The sequence below is a fragment of the Amphiprion ocellaris genome, chromosome 23 (genome assembly GCF_022539595.1).
Source record: "Amphiprion ocellaris isolate individual 3 ecotype Okinawa chromosome 23, ASM2253959v1, whole genome shotgun sequence".
Classification (NCBI taxonomy): Eukaryota; Metazoa; Chordata; class Actinopteri; family Pomacentridae; genus Amphiprion; species Amphiprion ocellaris.
Window position 1 is genome coordinate 2,742,002 of NC_072788.1, and position 19,610 is coordinate 2,761,611.

General features: G+C 40.7%; 1 protein-coding gene across 1 annotated transcript; it reads right to left on the bottom strand.

The window, feature by feature from the left end:
* Nucleotides 1-43: 43 nt before the first annotated feature.
* On the bottom strand, nt 44-17,474 carry arsj (arylsulfatase family, member J). Its single transcript, XM_023270103.3, has 2 exons — nt 16,691-17,474; nt 44-2,046 (listed from the first exon to the last, which is right to left on the bottom strand). Exons 1-2 carry the CDS (start codon nt 16,999-17,001, stop codon nt 648-650), a joined length of 1,710 nt encoding a protein of 569 aa, XP_023125871.1. The 5' UTR covers nt 17,002-17,474; the 3' UTR covers nt 44-647.
* Nucleotides 17,475-19,610: the final 2,136 nt, after the last annotated feature.

Here is a 19,610-nt window from a genome sequence, read left to right on the forward strand (position 1 = left end):
TGTGAACCAGACAGAGCTTGAAAGATTGCAGGAGACCAAGAGCTTTGTGTCTGGGGCTTTTATTTTGTTAGTTTGTCTTACATTCAGGTTGGCCTGGTGCCGGACCAGACATCATCTAAAAGAGGGAACAAAATCTATTATTCTACAGTTCAGACAGACTGTGCTTATAAAAACCAACGTACATCAACTTACACGTCACATAAATCCTACATCTGTTTCCATGTTACTGTCGTATTGCAATCAATAACATAATAGAACTATGTCTTACTTTACTTCTCTGTCACCAAAACTTATGGCAACTGTCTAGGAAGATTTATTTACTACTCTAAGTGAAACATGAATCTACAAGAACAATCCAAAAGGTGACAACAGTTCAAGCATGCAACAGAATCTAGAAAAATAAACATTCTTTAAATGCCCCTAACATTAACATGAGGTCTTAGTTGTGTCTGGGCATGGCAGTAGTGTTTGAACAAGTGATCTTTTCCTTATTCTCTTGAGGCATCCTGAAAGGTCCATCTGCTACTGTTCTTTCATACAGTCAGTTTAAAAATACCTGGAGTTAGAACATCTGAAAAGACAATCCTGAAGCAGGAAGTGTCGATCCCTGAGAAAAGGCAACGGAAGTCTTTCACAAATGTGGTAGGCTACTCTTCTACCTTCCTTTTCAGCTTCCTGCTCTTTGATTTCTTTTTCCACCTTCTTTTACCGAGATGGTTAGTGAACAAGTGATTGTATCTCTCGTCTTCCTCCTGCTCCTCCCTCTCATCTTTGAACCAGGGTCCCCACACGCCCCCGTTGTACTGAGGGTTGGATCGCAGGTCTTTAGCCGGGTAGCGTACCGGCACTGCGGTCCTGTTGTAATGTGCGAGGCGCATCAGCATCTTCTTCACTATGTGTGGGTAGCGCTGAGACAAGTCCACCCTCTCGTAAGGGTCGGCTGTGATGTTGAACAGCCAGACGGACTTACCCCTGTCCCAACGCACACGTTCGTTATGATAGCGATTGGTTAGCCGCTGGTTTGAGAAGGTCTGCGGTGGCACCCAGTCACTGTAGCCAGGAACACCTGTTAGGAGCTTCCAGTGGCCCACTCGGAGTGCAGCCTGGATGGCGGTGTTCCACAAACCATAACCGGCCTTCCATGAACCATTCTTAGCTTTGATGTAAATTGGGTCAATGTTGTGGAGAATGTCCTGGCGAGGTGAAGGGCGGCCTTCGCTGATGGCCTCCCAGACATCGTACCCGTCTAGATTTAGGTCTTCGTCTAAAGTTCCCTCACCTAGAGTCACCAGTGTAGGGAACCAGTCAGTAATGTGGACCAAAGATCGACATTTTGTTCCTTTTCTCACCAATAGGGGGCTATGAACAAAGCCCACCGCCCTGATACCACCTTCCCAGTAAGTAGCCTTACTCCCTCTCAAAGGCCAGTTGCTTCCACCAGCTAACGGTTGGCCCCCATTATCTGAGGAGTACACTATAACCGTGTTGTCATAATAACCGTAGCGTTTTAGCGCTAACGTGAGGTTGTGGATGGCTTCATCAAGGCAGGAAACCATGGCAGCATATTTACGGCGATGCAGGTTCGGAATGCCCTTGTAGCGCTCGAGGTAGCGGGCAGGAACTTGCAGCGGGGAATGAACCGCCTGGTAGGCCAGGTAGAGAAACAAGGGCTGTCTGCGAGGATTGTGATTGGCCAAGATGTTGATAGCTTTGCGAGTAAACATCACAGTAGAGTACAACCCACGGTCCTGCTCCCAAGCTGCCTCTTCCCCTTCGTACAGATCGTAGCCGCAGATACCGGGCCCTTCACATTTGTAGTGACTGTAGTAATCCCCGCTTCCTAGCAGGGAGCCGAAGAAGGAGTCGAAGCCACGCTGGGTGGGAAGGCAGCCACGTTTGTAGAAGCCCAGGTGCCACTTTCCCACCATGTGGGTGGAGTAGCCGGCTTGCTTGAGCTTCTGTGGCAGCGTGACGTTTTCCAGGGGTAGGCAGTTGGGCTGAGTAGCTCGGATGATGGAGTGTTGAAGGCCTGTGTGGATCTGATACCTGAGGAAAAAAAAGATATTCCATCAGATAGGTTTAAAATACTCAACATAGAAGCAGGGAGAACAGGGACTTAATTTGATAGGCATCTCTCACAGAAATTCTGGTTAAAATTCACCATTCTTGGTGGAAATCTACATTATACTGAAACACTGCTGGAAATCCTTCCTCTATACTGCTTGCTCACACTGTGAAATGCTGAAAAACCAGCTCATGAACTGGCCCTGAGAGGATAATAGTCCCCGCTGCATGACTTTATTTATATAATGTTCACATGCTACTGTATGACATTTTAATAAAAATAATCTAAACACTGAAAATGCTGCCAGTATAATTTTATGAAACCAAACACTAGACTTTTCCTCATGCAAAGGACTCCACTCATGGCCTATTTAAAAGCAAAAGGTTGTCTAGTCACAGCGAGAGTATTTCTACTGGAAATTACACACTGATACATATTCAGTACAATTCTAATTACAGTGGAGTCGGTCCAAAGCAAACACATCTGAGTTGACAGAAGAGTGCTTATATGCGTCCAAGCACGGCGTAATGTTCAGCTGATGTTGAGCAGTGCAGTGAAAAGAGGCGGATGGTTACTGGTGTGAGCAAAAACAGAAGACCTGTCACTCAAGACCAGACAGGAAACAAAGTTGTGACCTGTAGCTAATGACGCTGTAGCAGCCATCTTGGCAGCAAAACTAACACATTGATAAGTGAAGGACAGACGCTAACATAGGCTTCCAGGATATCTGGTATGAAGAGCAAACGTAAACTTGTGATTCTTTTTGCAGAAAAGGGAGGATTTAAGTCTTTTGTTCTTTAAAATCTGGGGATTTATTTGACTTTTATTGCTGCTTGGCACAAAAATGGCCTTGTTACGTGATATCTGCAGGCGTTTAATATAATCGTTTATGGGTTCTGACTCAGAATAAACACTCTTCGTTCGCTTGTTTCTCAAGACTCTCCCAGTCCCACGCCACCACATCATCACTTACTCAACAATGGAGAACATCATCAGTGATGAGCTTTGAAAGAAATTTCCAAAGTGACGTAAAAGTCTCCTTGATAAGCCGCACAAAAACAAGCAAAAACAATTCCTCTCATTGTAGTACTGTCGAATAGCACATGCGAAGTGGATAAGTCTGCTGGACTATAACTCAAGTGAAAGCAGTTTTCTGGTTACTTACTGCCTCTTGAACAAAACTCCAAACAGGGTTGGGCAGCAAACACCTGTAAATTTTTTGTGTATTGCCTACGATATATTCTTGTGTATTTAAAAGTGTCACGTACTGAAGCCTGGAATTGAATGCAGGTTGTTGGGCCTTTTTTAGGTGCATTTCCTCAAGCATAAGTACTAAGTTTGATATGCATCCACTTAGTTCATTCTAATTGTGAGCTGATCAGGAAACCTTATTTTGGAAAACATGCGGAATTGCTTCCTGTCCAAGAGTTAGACGAAAGGATATAATACGAGGTTAGCTAGGACTGGATACGTAAAAATGACAATTTGTGGTTATGTGCTGCAGTAAATTAAACAAATGTGACATAATGTGTTATTCAGTGAGTATTAGAGCTGTTGCTAGGCAGATTTTGTTCAGACAGGCTGGCTGGCTGTTTCTTCTCAATTCCAGGTTGTATATTAGGGTAGAATAATGAGTAATGGAAGAAAATTATTGTATTTTTTCCAAAACATTAAATTATTATTATTATTATTATTATTATTATTATTATTATTATTATTATTATTATTATTATTTTTGGTCTATTGAGGTCCAGGCATGATTCTGTATTATTATCTTAGATCCTTGTAAATGTCTTTAATACCAAGTGGATCCAAGTTGAGTCACTATCTGCTTACATCATGCGGTCTGCCATAATTATGCAACTTGTGTATTAGTCTTATTTGGTGACGGTAAACTGCTTAATCCAGCTAAAATGGATGTTTTTGACTCTTTTTGAATGGACTTCTGTGTTTCAACATGTTGCTGCCAGTGTTGGTGCTCTATTAAAGTCTAACAGGTTTTAGATGAAGTCTTATGATTCTCAGGTCTGTTTGGACCAAGTCTCACTAACCTTGGGTCTAAATTGCATCCAAATTTATGGATTTATGAAGATCTCTAATATAATCAAACTTTTTCAAAGGATATTTAGCCATAGTCTACTTACACTACCTTCTAATCCAATCAATTTAAAGCAGTGAGCAGTGGGATTAATGGTCTGACTTTATTAGGATTTCCATCCTGAGTAACTGAAGCTTTTAGCCCCAGGATTTTTTTTCCCAAGAGGCTAAAAGGTTCCTTTAGACCAATGGTTTGTATGTTTTCAATGTGGTTTAAACACTAAAGAGTCTTAAAGTTGAGGAAAAATTAGTATGACATGAAAAGTTATGGCTGTCATTGTTGTGTGCGACTGTACTATAATTCATTGTATGCTTACTTCTGGAAGTTCATGCTGATGTGTTGACATTTTAGCGCACTGGGAGACAACATCACAGTTGAAGCTGTTTTATACAACAACAGATGATAAAAATGATGCAAGCACTCAACCAGTCAGAAATGCTCTGCACTGCCAGTCCCACCCCCAAAAAGTTCAAGAAGAGACTTTTAACGGGTTAGATAACATCCCCTGAATTTAATTTATACACAGGTACCTGCAGTGGAAACACACTGAGCTTCCTGCTGCCTGGGGATTATTCCTGCAGTGAAAAAGGCCCAACTGACATAGTTTTTGGCCCACAGAGAAGCAGCTCAGCTGGGACTTTGGAAGCAGCTCTTAGAAAACCGGCATAATAAGCTCTGACTTCATCTTTGTCTGACTCCCTACGTCTGCTTTGAGTGAAAGCAAGACAGGGCCAGATGCCTCTTCAGCTTCTTCCCTCCTTTGACCCTCCCCTGCTCCCTCCTGAGGTTAGTGGTGTGCAGTCAAGCTGTCACCAGGGAGAGGGAGTGAAAATAAGTGTCTGGTTTAGGTTTCAGTGAGGAGGACTCGGTTGGAGCAGAACCAGAAGGTGCTGAAGCCTCTATTCCCCATGGACAAGACAAAAGTTCTTCAAGGTTTACACCACTGTGTGGTGGGCGCAATGTTCCAAACACAGCAATAAACCCTGTGATTTACAATTCAAATCCTGCTCTCAACAAAAACAATACATGAAGAGCACATCCCCAGACTGCAATACAACCAGCTAGGCCATCCTCTTTATGGGATGGCCTAGCAGTTTACCTAACCTTATCATGATGTAAGAAGATCTTTGATAAAACAATACTTATGTCAACTCCAATCAAGCTGCAACAAAAGCCTTTAAGTTTCCTTCATTTGGCAGAGTCCAACAAATCAACACTGTAATTCCACACATAAAACAAAAAGAAACTGACTTGATGTACCAAAGTAAACTTTGGGTTGCGTATGGCGTGAGTAGAACACAAGCAATTACACGGTCTTTGTAGGCAGCTGTACTGATTCAAATGGGAGCGTATGTGTTCCATCAGATGTGATTCCTGACAGCAAGAATACACAGAAACACCCATGAAGTTAGCGTCAGCACTGCTGAAGAAATGCGCTCGTAGTCCTACTTCCAGTTTGCTGTAATGGTGGTGTTTCATTGGTGTTTCAGCATATGGTGGGCTTATCGACACACACACAGAGTCTATGAAGATACAGAGTACAACATTTTACACATGTGGTTACATTTGCGGAGGAGATGTAGATGTAATTTCACTCAAAAGGTGGGAAGTGGGCTTATAAATCATGCTAGGATCTGGGAGCAAAGTTTCAATGACAAAGGGTAAAAGTGGTGACGTCAGGGGTCTAGCAATGACAAAAGGATGAAAGATGAAAGGGAAGTAAGGAAAGTGTCTCCAGACATTATTGTGTGTCTTTTTGTGAGTATGAATGTAATGGGCTTGTGTTGTATTTCTGTTATTGAAGTATTGTTCCAGTTTCAGGTACTTGTTTGGCTTTACTCTTTTAGTCTCAAAGTCAACAGACATGTCTGTAAAATGCTTTTGAAAGGTAGTTTGTAAGATTTTGTTTTCATTGTGTTTGTTTTTATTGTAATTACTCTGATTCAACTACTTTTGACATCCTTAAACTGTTTTTTTCCCCCTGTTCTTTTTGTTTCTACATTTTAAAACGAAGCACTCTGCAAACTGCACTCCATATGAGTGTGGTTACTCAGGCGTTAGATGATGAAGATGGCGTTGTCACGACCGATGGCTGCGCACATGTGTGATGAATTAATGAGACGACAGATACTGCACACAGCCATAACGTTACTTAATAAACATAAGATGGATGGCAGGCTGTTGCTGCATCAGACTCAGCAAATTATTACAGCCAAAAGCCAATCCACTGACTCTACAGATGTTAAGGATTTTGTGCGTGTGGAGTTCGTCTGACAGCTCAGCTTTCACCACCTCTGCCGACCAGCGTCCTCGGGGAAACCCTGACCCCTGACCCTCCTCATCACCAAGAGCGTTTCAGTTCCAGCTGCAGTTGGCGGAGACACTTTGTGCGAATGTAAGGGCAGAGCTGTTTGTTCTCTGGGGAAAATTACACTGTCTGCCCTGCATTGTGCATCGCTCAAACAAAATGCCATCTGGGTTCGATGCCTTCAAAACTTTTGGAAATCATCTTAGGAAATTGTAATGTTTACAGCTTGGCAAAAACGGAGTCCCACAGATTCGATGGTGGTTCCCAGGACCTTTAAAATGTTTAACTTCACAGGATAATAACACAGCACAATTCCAAATCTGATACCTCTATTCACTGCGAGTCTTTGAGGTCAGGTCAGTGAATTCAAAATGAGACCACATCAGCCCTGATGGGAGCCAGCAGACTCTTGGTTTCATATGGCGATGGGAAGAATTTCTTGTCACTTGGTGGTCTGGGCAACTACAAACATGCACAGTGGGAGATAGAAGGGGCATTGTTGGTCTGTCATGTAGGCACTGCGATGCGAATGCAGCAAACTAAGTAATGGATGGGGGGTGAAGGGAAGAAGCTGAGGCTACATGTGTTTGGTGGTGAGAAAACAACATCAACAACAAGAAATCAATCAAGCCTGGCATGGGAACATGTTTCTTTAGAAAAAAAACAACATAAAGAAGCCTGTTTACTTCAACTATTTTCCTGAGGACAAAAAAACACACATAATTTGTAATTAACTCAGTAAAGACTGAGAACTTGTAAAATCCTGTTCTCCACAATCTTACCAGAGTTTCCACAAGCTAAGTACGTGTTAAATTTAACTTTGTTATTTGCCCATAAATGTCTGCAAAAGAACCTTTTGGAAGTAATACGCGCCATTATTTTCAATCTTCTTTTGCTTTCATTCCACTTGTAGTAGAATAATTTTTCCGCTTTTACCCTTCACTTCATTTATTTGTTTTTACTGAAGGAGTTTTGCCTCAATGCCAAAAGAGCAACGGCACTGAGAGAAACAGGCCTTGTGAATCTTAAAAAAGAAAACTGTGATACGAGCCAAAAAGTGAAAAGGTGCAAAATTATTGAGACATGTATACGTGTTAAGATTCTACCCCCTTAAGAGCCCCAAACCCTGCTCACGAAGCTCCTGCAGGTTTGGTGGTGTTCGCATACCAAAAGGTTACAGCCGTGTAATGGGAATGTCATGCTAAGTGCAGCTTGTGATCCGTCCACAAATCAGTCAAACCAGCTTGAGGTCTTGATGGAAAACGCTACAAGGTGGAGCGCAGAGACTTTCAAAGTACCCCTGTGTTGTTTCTCCTTGACAGACGAGGGGGTTGGCAGGGGAACTAGGACTTGACTTTGCAGGTTGTGGTGCACCTGAAGGACACTTCTTGGTCTTTAGTATTTATGAGGCCTTAAAATAATGGCTGCAGTAACTACTGCCCTCTGGAGATCCCACCTCCTTCCCTTGCCGTCCCTCCACATGCCCAATGTGACCAATTTATAGGTTCCTTTAAAAGCAACCGGAGCATGAATGGGTAGCCACAGCACAGAAGGCCAAAGCTCCGAGGGCCAGACATCTCATGCTTGGAACTCGAGCCACGTCTTCACAGGAAAACACAGACAGTGGCTCACTTCCATATCTTATCACACACAGTGCACTGTTGCATTCCTGGAGCAAAATGCGGAGTTCTGGTCTTAAGCGCTGCAATAATCGCGCTATCTCAACGGTTTATTTACACAACCACCGAGCCACGAGGCCAACAAATCACACACACCATTAAACTCGAATCACCGAGTGCCAGCAATCGCTGAAATTCCTCAAGACAAGTGCATTGACCGCTGCTGCAGCCGCTGAGGTTGTGGAGGTTCCCTGAGTAGACCTGCAGTCCAGGCCTCGTCCTGCTCCACGTCTTCCTCACATATGGTTCAAATAAGCAGCTTCAACCCGGCGATCTGCATTTAATCAAAGTCAGCCCTGGAGTAGTTCGTCTTACTTAGCTCTTCCTTTCAGCAGCCTCTTCATTTAACTCTGTTGCTATCTTTGCAGTTCTACTCCTTCCTTGGCCTTTGTGCGCTTTTGTTTTCTATTTTACAGGCTCAAGACTTCCTTTTACAGAAATCAGAACCCTAACTAACACTAACTCCCTCAGAGAGCTTGCTTATTTATCCGCTCAAACGTACACTTGTTCAGATCATCACTGTGCTATTCAAACTAGAGCCCCCGAGTGTGTGTTGAACTATGGAAGCGAAAGAGCGACAGGTCACTGAAAAAACAAGTAAAGGGTGACTGAGAGGCTAAGATGAGCTCAAGCGTGGATAGTCGCAGTGGCTGGAGGGCAGAGCAAAAAAAAAGAGCTGCACCGGGCAAATAAACAAACCCAGATCCCCTTGTGGTTTAGACCAAATTCAAATCCAGAAGTCTATAATATAAGAGCGCAGTGTTTGAGGACGACAGGAATCCAGCCGCTCTCCTGGCTCAGCAATCTGTTTCTTATTGCACCCCGACTCCGAAGGGCATTCTTCATCTTTTGTTTGTTGACGGACGGTAGCCCACTCAGTGATGTTAGAGCCTGATAATGTAATTTAATTTTGTTTTAAATTAGGTTTTGAGAAGGATCAGTTTAGCTTAAACACCTGCGGTCAACAGAAACGCTGGGCAGAGATGACCATCAAGACAAGATTAGGACCATTTGTATGGTTTACGTACCTCTTTCTGACATGTAACTGGAAACGTTAAACCAGCTATAATTTGTTGGCAGTACATCTTAACTGACCAAAAGTCAAGTGAGAGGGCAAAAAGGCTCAGCTACTGATGGAAGAGCTAAAAGGTGACGTATGCAACATGTCAGGAAAACCATATGCTGGGTTTGTCTGGACAGGTAAGTTGACTAGCAAGCCCTGGAACATTCAATCTTCAGGAGCGTGTTCACTCATTTACAAACAAGGGGAAAGGTTCCAGAAATATTGGTTTTTACATTCCTCAAACATATTTTAATTTTAGGGGCTGCCCAAGGGTGGAACCTCTGCCCCTGCCTTTGGCAATTCACCCCTCTTCATGGAGAGAGATCAGTGGGAGGGTGACGGGTTGAAGAGCACAACTCTGAACTTGAAGGAAAGCAGCGAGTTTAAGCCACTAATCTCATTAGTGCAGCTTAAAGTAGACCAGACAGGTTGAAATTTTTCTGATGGCATGAGGATCCCGGGGGCAGACAGCGTGGAAATCTTTTCTCAAGCTCCTGTTGCTGGGTGGTTAAAATGCTTTGCTACGGTTCTGCCAGCAGCTGTACACAACATCCTCTTTACATCTGCCAGCTCCTTTTAGCTTTGCTCTCTCAGTTTTGGTAACCTTATTAGTTCATGAAGAAAATCTAAGTTTCCTGTTAGAGAATAAAAAATATGCACCTAAGCAGCTTCAAACTACTTTCTGTTTTGCTTTTTACATGTGAGCCAAAACATTCTGACCACTAACAGATGAAATACATAACTTTGATTATGTCATAACAACGGCAGATGTTGAGGTCTGGGACGTATTAAAGGGAATGTGAACAGTTGGTTCCCATAGTTAACACGTTGGCTGTGGGAAAAATGGACAGGTGTAAAGACTCTGACAAGAGCCAAATCATTAGGGAACAACTGGGTCGGAACTTTTCCAAAACTGCAAGGCTTGTTGAGTGCTTCCTTTCAGCAGTGGTGAGGACTTAATGACAGTGGTCCAAGAAGGGACAAAGCATGAACCAATGACATGGTGTTGGGGGACATCTGATCTACGTTGGCTCCAACCTACAGCTTCCACTTCCTAAAGAATCAGCTGTTACTATCTTCATACTACAGCGAACCTTCAGAGTGCTTGCCCATGACTCGGGAGGTGTTTTAGGTGCATACAGAGAAAAATTTTGTAATATCTGTCGGAAAGTTTTGTAGATATGACCACACTGATCCACAGGGGGGCATGATTAAAAACAATATTTGATATCTAAGTTAAACTGTAACTACAGGTTGAAATGACCTTTAAATGAATTTGGGTCTGTGTTACATGCAACAATAAGGATGAATTGATCCACCTATTCGGACAGTCGGCACAATATCATCTGTTCTGATCATTGATAAACAGAAAATAAGCCTGATAGCATACATGTCCTCTTGTGGTCATGTGAATGAATGCATGTAAAATCTCTGGTGGGGTTGTCACCTTGAAAAGTAACCAAGCAACGACTAAAAATGCACCTAAATACCAAGTAAAAACACTAGTGAAAGCATAAACCTACAAGAAAAGTTCAAATTGAATTCTGTGATACTGTTTCAAGGCAGGGAATGAACTCAAGTCTTTTGTTCCTCCTAGTACCTGCAAAATCACAGGTGAACCGCCGTTACATGAGGTGGTAACAGAGCACCTTTAACCCTATGACGCACAACATGGGTCAAAAGTGACCCATATTCAATGGAAAATGGGCATCTCTTGGCCTATGTTGTGCACCAAAGGGGTTAAATACACACCTATTGAGTCTCTGAAAGGTGGAATTTAAATCAGATGTTTGACTGTATTGTAACTTAAAAAAGATCTACTAGGGTTTTAGGATGAGGGATGAGGTTTGATAGAATTATATCAAATCCAGTACGAGTCCGAAACCTGTCAAATCCCTGATTGAATGCTGTTTGGTAGCTCAAGGACCAAATACCAGGCAGCATAACACTGACCTCTACCTAACTAGTCTGCTATCTGGAAGGGTTTTAGGGATTGGACCATATATTTTTCACTAATTTAGACAATACTTAAGTCATTAATTCATCCAAAATGCCATAGATTTGAACAGTAGATATGTCAAAAACAGGCTTGATGTTCGCCCCATGCCTGTAGTCTTAAAAAGAGAGGCAATAGAGATTAACTGAACAGATGATGTGAGTAACAGGTTCATAATCAGATATTTTACGAACGTGAAACCAGATTCCAAATGGAACCTTCTATCACAACCCCTCCCTTGTAAAAACCCCTCTAAGGAACTGAGGGATACATGTAAGGGGCTCACAAAATGACTCAAAAGACATGAAATAAGAAATGTGTTACGTGTTGTATAGTATTGGCTCTTCATTTTCCTCAAAACTATACAAATCCCTGAAAAAAAGGAGGGAGCATACCTTTTCAGTTGACCTGCTAGCAATTCATAGACTAATGTGAACTGACACAGGGCCAAAGGGTTCTAGGTTCTAGCAAATCCCATTCTACTGTATTAGACGTGTAAAGATTATCTCATTTTTGCCAAATTGAGCTCTTTTTTATGTAGAGACATCTTTTAACTGACTGGTTCTGGTTCTAAAACCATCTATTCCTTCATATCAAGGCATATGAGACCTAGTAAACTATTTTCCTGTCCGCTGAGCTGCTTTTCATTTTGCATTCTGGGATCTGGGATAGCTTCCAGAATGCATAGATTTAACTCCGGGACCCCGAATGGGAAAAACGGGTGTGAAAGGTGAATGTTTGGATTCTTTGAGCAGCTCCTCACTGGTGTTAGTGAGCATGTTTATGGGGATCCTTCATCACGATCTGATGCTTTTTTCTGTATGCACTGCTCTACAAGTGATGAAGAACAGGGCATTTACAGTTTTAGGGACTGGCAGGAATAGTCTTCATCAATGATAAAAAGGTTTTCAGTAACTGTTGGTTTACAGATGACACACTTTAAACTTGGGTAAAGGATGCTATAAACACTATATCAGACATACTGCAATGTCAGATAACCCATGTTGGCTCAGAAAACACTGGTTTTCCCCAACGTTTCCCATGTTTCCTCATGTGGAAACTGCATTTCTCCCTCCACTGTGCAGGTGTTCAGTTACCGCTGAGGCAGAAGAGTGAGGGGTAAGACTCTAATCTGTCTTTCCAGGAGTTTGGATTTGTTTGAATCCAGGTTCCAGTCTTGCAAAACAAAAATATCTGTCTTTAAAAATAATGATAGCAGTACCCAGAAACAACTGGCCTCGGCGATATTTATTTTGACTCCGCAGTCCTGTGGGAATATTTAGTGAGTTACGAACCTATCCGTCTGGGTGACAGCGGAGAACAACAGCAAGCACGTAAAAAGAAATAAAGTCTGATTTTGTGCAGCGAGCATGCAGTTGGGTTCAGACGCAGGTGGTCGCCATAGTAACCAGTCTGCAAAAACCTAATCAGACTGTTATGGAGCGCTTATGTTTTGGATTCCATCCTTCACACAGTGTGAAGTCTTGACAAGTCGCTGCGAGTCGGCCAAAAAGAGACTTGAAACAACTTTAGTGAGCGTCCAGCTGACACAGACAGCTGATGTTTCAGTGCTAACACACAGACGGATGGCGATCTTTCACTCAAACCCAACCACACACAGGCTTCTCTGCAACCGTCCGCTGAGGAACACGAGCCGGGAAGCCTAAGTGAATCTACACCTACATTTCCACATGGATGCTCGCTGAGGCTCCACTCAGAGGTCAGAGCAGCTTACAGGAGGTGCTGTCCACACTGGAAAAAATGCCCCTCTCAAAACAAGAAAAACAACTTAGCTCAAGGAACTTTTACCTTGAAATAAGTGAAAAATCTGCCAATAGAACAAGTGAAAAATGGCTTGGTAAGATTTCTTGAAATAAAATGTGATATTTAGAATATTGAGATCTTAAAATTAGCTGGGAAAACTTATTGTAAACTATATTTTACCAGGATTGTCAAGCTTAGGTGTCTTAAAATAAGCCAGATATGCTAAAAAAAAAAGAGCCGTTTTTCACTCAAAAATAGATTTTTGCTTTCATGTAACCTCCTAATTTGAGATGTATTAACCCTCCTGTTGTCTTCATTTACGGGCACCAAGAAAATATTGTTTCCTTGTCTGAAAATAAATCCAAAAAATCAGCAAAAAAAATCTCCAAATTTCTGAAAATTTGCAAAACCTTCAGGAAGAATATTCCAATAATTTCTTAAAAAGTTTCCCTTAAAAGTTTGATTTTTTAAAAATCCCCCAAATTTTGCAAGAAAATTCTTGGAAATATTTTCAAAAAATGAGTAAAAATCTTCCCAAAAAAATCCTAAAAATATCTAAAGTGATTCCATATATATCAGTAAAAATTGTAATATTTTCTAAAGAACATTCACAAAAAAAAATCAACCAAAATCCAGCGAATTTCGTTCTTTTAGCATTTCTTTTTTCACCAAAAAATGTTCAAAGATTTCCCAAAAATGTTGAAAATGTGGACATCAGAAGTTTCACTGTGAAAATATTTTTTTTCCACATTTTCAAACTTTAAACCGGGTTAATTTTGACCTGCAGGACGACACGAGGGTTAAACTCATTTTGAGTTTTCTTGTAAAATTCAACTCAAAACAAGATCATTTCAAGATTGTTTGACTTAACAAGATATTTAAGATGCATTGTCTTAAAACAAGTCCCTCCATCTGCTGAAATGTCTCTTGTTAAGTGAATTTATCTTAAATCAAGAGACATTTTGACTAAAAATAAGACAAATAGACTTGGTGAGATTTGGAGTTTTTGCAGTGTAATTATTTTCTCGTATGCCTGCCAAAAACCATCAACGCCCAGCAAGACGTCTCCTTTTTTTTTTTGTTGCTAAGGAGTGGAACAGATGGCGGAGCTGCCCTGCAGAGCTGCATGTGCACAGAGGAAAACTGCTGATGTGAAACATTCTATAAGCAAACTACAAAGCCAGACCACAACTGACCCCCCGTGATACCGTGTACGTTCACCAGCCTCACCCTCTAATATCTCTTTACAGCTTCCTGCTGCCCACTCAAACACTTAGTGGTTGCTAAGGCAACGCTGCTGCTCCCTCATTTGGGAACACTTAAAAATTAGTTTGACAAAAAATGTTGACTCAAGGCCTTGTTAGCATTTTCTGGAGTAGCGGTAGCCACAATCTAATGCACTGCACCTCACAAAAGGGAGATTTAACACAAATATAACTCACAATTAAAGGCTTAAAACTACAATTTCTACAGTTTGTTAGTTGGGGATATGACATTGGCCCCATTTTTGTACACTATTGTGATGAAATTTTGCCAAACTGGCACCATTAAAATTGGCTATTAGCAGCTCCTGTCTTCAGTTTAACCATGGATGTGTAGACAGGTATCAATGGGTTACTATGACACCGAATAAAACTTAAAAATATGGTAATTCTTCAGCTTAGGTAATAAGAGCCATCATTTTTATGATTTCTAAACAGATTTATGGATGTTTATTGACAGTGGACATCAGAAATACTGACAACCCATGCAACAGTAAGTCATGCTGAATGTAAAACTGTCAAGACTTTGTTTTGTTTTGATTCCAGGAGAGAGTCTGATGTTTGACAGCGAGGTAGCAGTAAGGGTTAAAAACCTCTATTTGGGGGTCGTACAGTAAACTCTGTACTTCAAATGAGACCATGACTTGTAGTAAAAATAACCAGAAAAAGTTATTAGTTGGACCTTGAGCTAAGATATTACAACTGTTTCTAAAATGAGAATAAGGTTTTGGTCTTGTCCATGTGGAACATGGAGGTATTTAGGGTCATGGATACACGTTTAGAGCATCAACGGCATGTACTTTTTGTGGTGAATTTCCATGTTTTTGCTGGCACATTCAAAAGTTTCAGTTCAATTTTTGCTCTTTTTAGGGTGATTTTGCAAATTTTTTGTGCCGAACTTGAGTTTTTGTCGCAATTTCACCAGTTTTGTGGTAATTTTGGTATTTTTTGTGGTGATTTTGGGTGTTTTTCATGGCATATTTGAACCTTTCAGGGTAATTTTGGCTCTTTTGGGGTGATTTTGTGTCTTTTTGGGGTAATTTCGGCCATTTTTAATGGAGATTTTCCAGCTTTTTTAGCTTAACTTTGAGATGGACTTAATGAGAACACAATCTAACCTCTGGTCCATTAAGAAGCCCCCTAGATGAATGCCATGAATTACCCAATCAACATGCAGGAGTTGAGATTTGCAATGACACCCTTTAGTTTGTAGGTTTGCAAAGAAGTTTACATGAATATTCAGAAATAGATTAAAGCGCAATCCCACCGATGGCCACTAGATGCTGCATCCAAAAAACCCCCTTCCATTCAAAAAGCTTCGACTTCTCTCTACAAACCCTAGTTTTTAACAAGTCATTATGGTCTCAATCGCTAAATCTAACCCATATAATAAGAGTGCTGGTAGTCATTTCAGCTGCTCTGCTAATAAGATTGGAAGGACTATTAAAGGCTTTGATGTCTGCTCCAACTCTACACTTCTGACGGCTCCATTTCATCTAATCTCAGCAGGTGACATTGTGACTGATGACACTGTGTGCTCACTTTGTAGTAACTAATCAGACCATCAAAGTAAAATGTCAGGGAAAAGGAAAATCCCCCGAGTTTATTCAAGCTGGGAAAGACAAGTACAGAGAGCAGTGCTTATCACCTGTGCTGAACAGTATTCTGGATGAGTGCATCATTGTGGTGATTGTAAATCTTCTAAGCTCACAGAAAAGACAACTTTGACTACAGAAAGATAAAGATGGAAAATACTGGAAGAAATTAGATTATTTATCACAGTTTATTTAAGAGTGAATTACTTAGTGGATCCTGATTGATACTAGATTTTACAATACTGACATTAAGGCCAATATTTGTAATATATATATATATATATATAAACATACGTATTCTAGAGTTACACTGAAAGGGGAAATTATTATTGAGAGTCTAGTTATGCATTTTACAAACTAGTTACCGTAAAGACACCACTTGACTCCGCACCATCGTCTGCTCAATTGTACTCTGCTGCATGTGCTGCAGCAAGCGCTAATAGCAACTTAAACCGCAATATGTTTGGAGGAAAAATAAGGTAGATATATAGACTTAATATGTATGTTTTTGTTGCTTTTTGATGTTTCACATTAAAGCTTTAAAACTTTGGAAACCTTTTTTAAATTGTATTTTTGCAGTATTTATTTATGTTTTTTTTTTAACTTACATATACCTGCATTGTACTGATTTCATTTTGGATTGGAGTATATAAACAAGATGCAACCATAAAATCTGTCCACCCTGACAGTAAATAACACATTTGGAGTTTGTATTATCCTGAGCTTGACAGGGGACTTCAGAATAAAAGTCTGTCCTCTTTTCATGTCAAAGCCCCCTGACAGATGCATGGCAGACTACCTGGACCCCTTTATCATTTAGTAAATCCTCTAAACTCCACTAAGGAAAGGAGTCACTTCACCTGCCGGTCATGAGCTGGCTCCTGGACGGGCTGCACAGCGGCTGCACGTAGTAATTCTCCAGTTTCACTCCCTGCGCTGCCAGCCGGTCCAGAGTGGGAGTTTTGATCTCGGAGCCGTGATAGCCGACGTCCCGGAAGCCCTGATCGTCCACCAGGATGAAGACGATGTGCGGCTGAGAGCTTCGCTTGTCGAACTCGTTGCCCCGGTTGCGCAGCTCGGCGTTCCAGTTTTCCCACGACATCTGAACGCTCCACGTCTGAGAAATGATGAAGCTGAGGAACAAACTCAGCGGGACCCACAAGATAAACATGGTTCAGGAGGATTTCTAGACCCGGTTAGTGCTGCTCCGTGCGTCCGGCGGCGTGTTGCACATGTTCAGGGGGAACAGCAACACTTGGAAATCGGGTTCGCATCGTGTTCACTCCTTTTCCTCTCCGACCACACAGTCCTCTGACAGCTTCGCGGTTTGTGGGCGACAGTGAAAAAAAAATCACAGATGGTGCGTCCACGTGGAAATCAAACGCATCTCCTCCAGCTGCAAATGTCCACAACTTCACAGAAACCCACGGGGAGGTTTTGTCACCGCATTCAGGCTCATTCCTCCCTCCAGCTGTGGAAGTTTGTGTCAAAAGATGCGCAAAGTTTCCGCGGCGGAGACGCACGGTGGAGATGCCGGTGCGCGCAGCGGAGCGCAGATGTCCATCCTGACGCACCGCGGTGCTTCCATGCTCAGAGCGCACAGACGACTGATCCAAACACCGAGCTCCTCTGGAGGAGGAGGAGGCAGGTCCTCAGATCCCTGCAGCTCCCAGCGCTGCACTTTATCGTGGTGCGTTCACTGGCAGCTCGGAACATTCTGGAGACGGTGTGGAGAGATGGAGGAAACGCTGTGCTGCTAGTTTTTTGGTGTATTTTCAGTGTTGCATTTGGGGTTCGCTTTAAAAAAAAAAATAAATTAAAAAAAAAATATATATATATATTTTTAAATTTTTTTTAAAAGATAATAATTTGTCATTTTATAACCATTGGCGAGAAAATTACAGTATTTTCAGTTTTTAAATCTGAAAAAATATTTAAATAAAATTTTTAAATAAATAAATTTTTAAAAATATATTTTACGGGTATTTGCTTTTGTTTGAAAGTATAAAAAGTATACATTTTTATATTGACTCTAAAAAAGTCCCAAAATTTACATTTTGTCCACATCCAAATCACAATTATTACAAATAATATTTTGAATTTTTTTGTTATAACATTTGACCTTAAAATTACACTATTTTTAAAGTTTTAAAACAGCAAAATACTTGATTTTACAGATATTTGTAATTTTTCATTTTATATATATATATATATATATATATATATATTGAAAGACATGATACATAATTTTTTAACTGTTATTTTACAGATTTCCTCTTTCTTGTTAAATTACAGATATCTAGTAAATCCCATGTTGACTGTAAATAAATGGCTAAAACGTCTGTATTTTACAGTTTGCTCTTCGACTAGTAAATTCACTATTTTTGCTGTATTTAAAATAGCAGAAATATCTTTTTTATAGATATTTGCTATTTTATGAAAGGAATATTCTGTATATTGGGGATAGAAAAAACTGTATTTTTCCCCCAAATTGTCCCTATTTTGTGGAATTACTGATAAATATCTATTGAAATTGCAGATGGGAAAAGGCATTAATTTACATGTGAACTGTTAAAAACAACAACAAAAAGAACAAGTGCAAAACTGTAAACAATGTCCACATCATAAATATGTATTTTACAGACAATAATTTGTTGTTTTACATTTGACCACAAAATTACTTTTTTGCTTTTAAATTAGCAAAAACTATAATTACTTCACAGATTTTTTGCTGTTATTTGAAGATAAAATTGTGTAAATTAAAATAAGTATTTTTACAAATAGCTTCTTTTTCCCAGTCCCAGTAAAACTCCTGAACAAAAGGAAAAAGGTGCTGATTTCTGCATTATCAGCATCATCTATTTCACTGCTCATCAGCCTCACACACTAACTACATCCCATTAGTACCCATTAGTATCCATCTTTCAACACCATTGATCTGTTTTCAATGTAGCTCCTCTTGTTTTTCTTTTCTGGATTTACACTCGGGGCATTTGATTTATGTGTCGGCCCTGGAGAGGAGGCACGTGAATGACAAAAACAGAGCTGGAGAGATACATTTACATCCTCCTCCTGAAATACAAGTGCACAGAGGTTTAGTGATGCATGAAGTGCAGATTGAATGGACAACCAATCTGAGAATAAGGGCTGTGGGACGGCTGGAAGCATCAAACTGTGGTTTTCAGGCTCTATCGCAACTTTTAACCTAAATTAATTCTCTTTATCCTCCCATCAACTGGAATACCTGGGCCATAGGTCTATAAATCGGGTGTAATCATCACACTGACTTTGATCTTTACTGATCTTTACCAGCATGAAACCTCTAAACAGGATTTAAAGTGAGTCGTTATTTCAGGTTTTTACATATTTCTCACGAGTTCTGCCATTTCTTTGTTTGGTCATCTTACTATCATGAGCTGAAACCCTTTTTCAGACACTGAACATTACTAACTTAATCATGCTGTGATGGGACAGCTTTGCACTATTCAGACATTTTTAACGTTCCTTGCAGGTTTACTCACTATTACACAAAGAACCACGGCATGTCTGCAAAATTTGCACATCTAACACATGTAAATAACTACAGGAGGTCCTTGACTTGCGTCAGAGTTTTGTTCCTACAGTGTGACGTAAGTCAGAACTCTGGTGAAAATGTAAACAAAGTCATTGTGTGCATCACGAGATCGATCAGTTTACATATTTGTACAACTACAGTAATGAAAACAGTCATTAGCTCACATTGAAACACAACTCAGTAGGAAAATACCAGAGAAAATGTAA

Excerpts from the sequence above, each read along its gene's own strand:
- arsj (XM_023270103.3), bottom strand. The coding sequence starts at position 17,001 with ATGTTTATCTTGTGGGTCCCGCTGAGTTTGTTCCTCAGCTTCATCATT. Across the intron at positions 2,047-16,690 it reads AGCCAGCTCATGACCGGCAG|GTATCAGATCCACACAGGCC; the intron begins GTGAAGTGACTC and ends TTTTTTCCTCAG.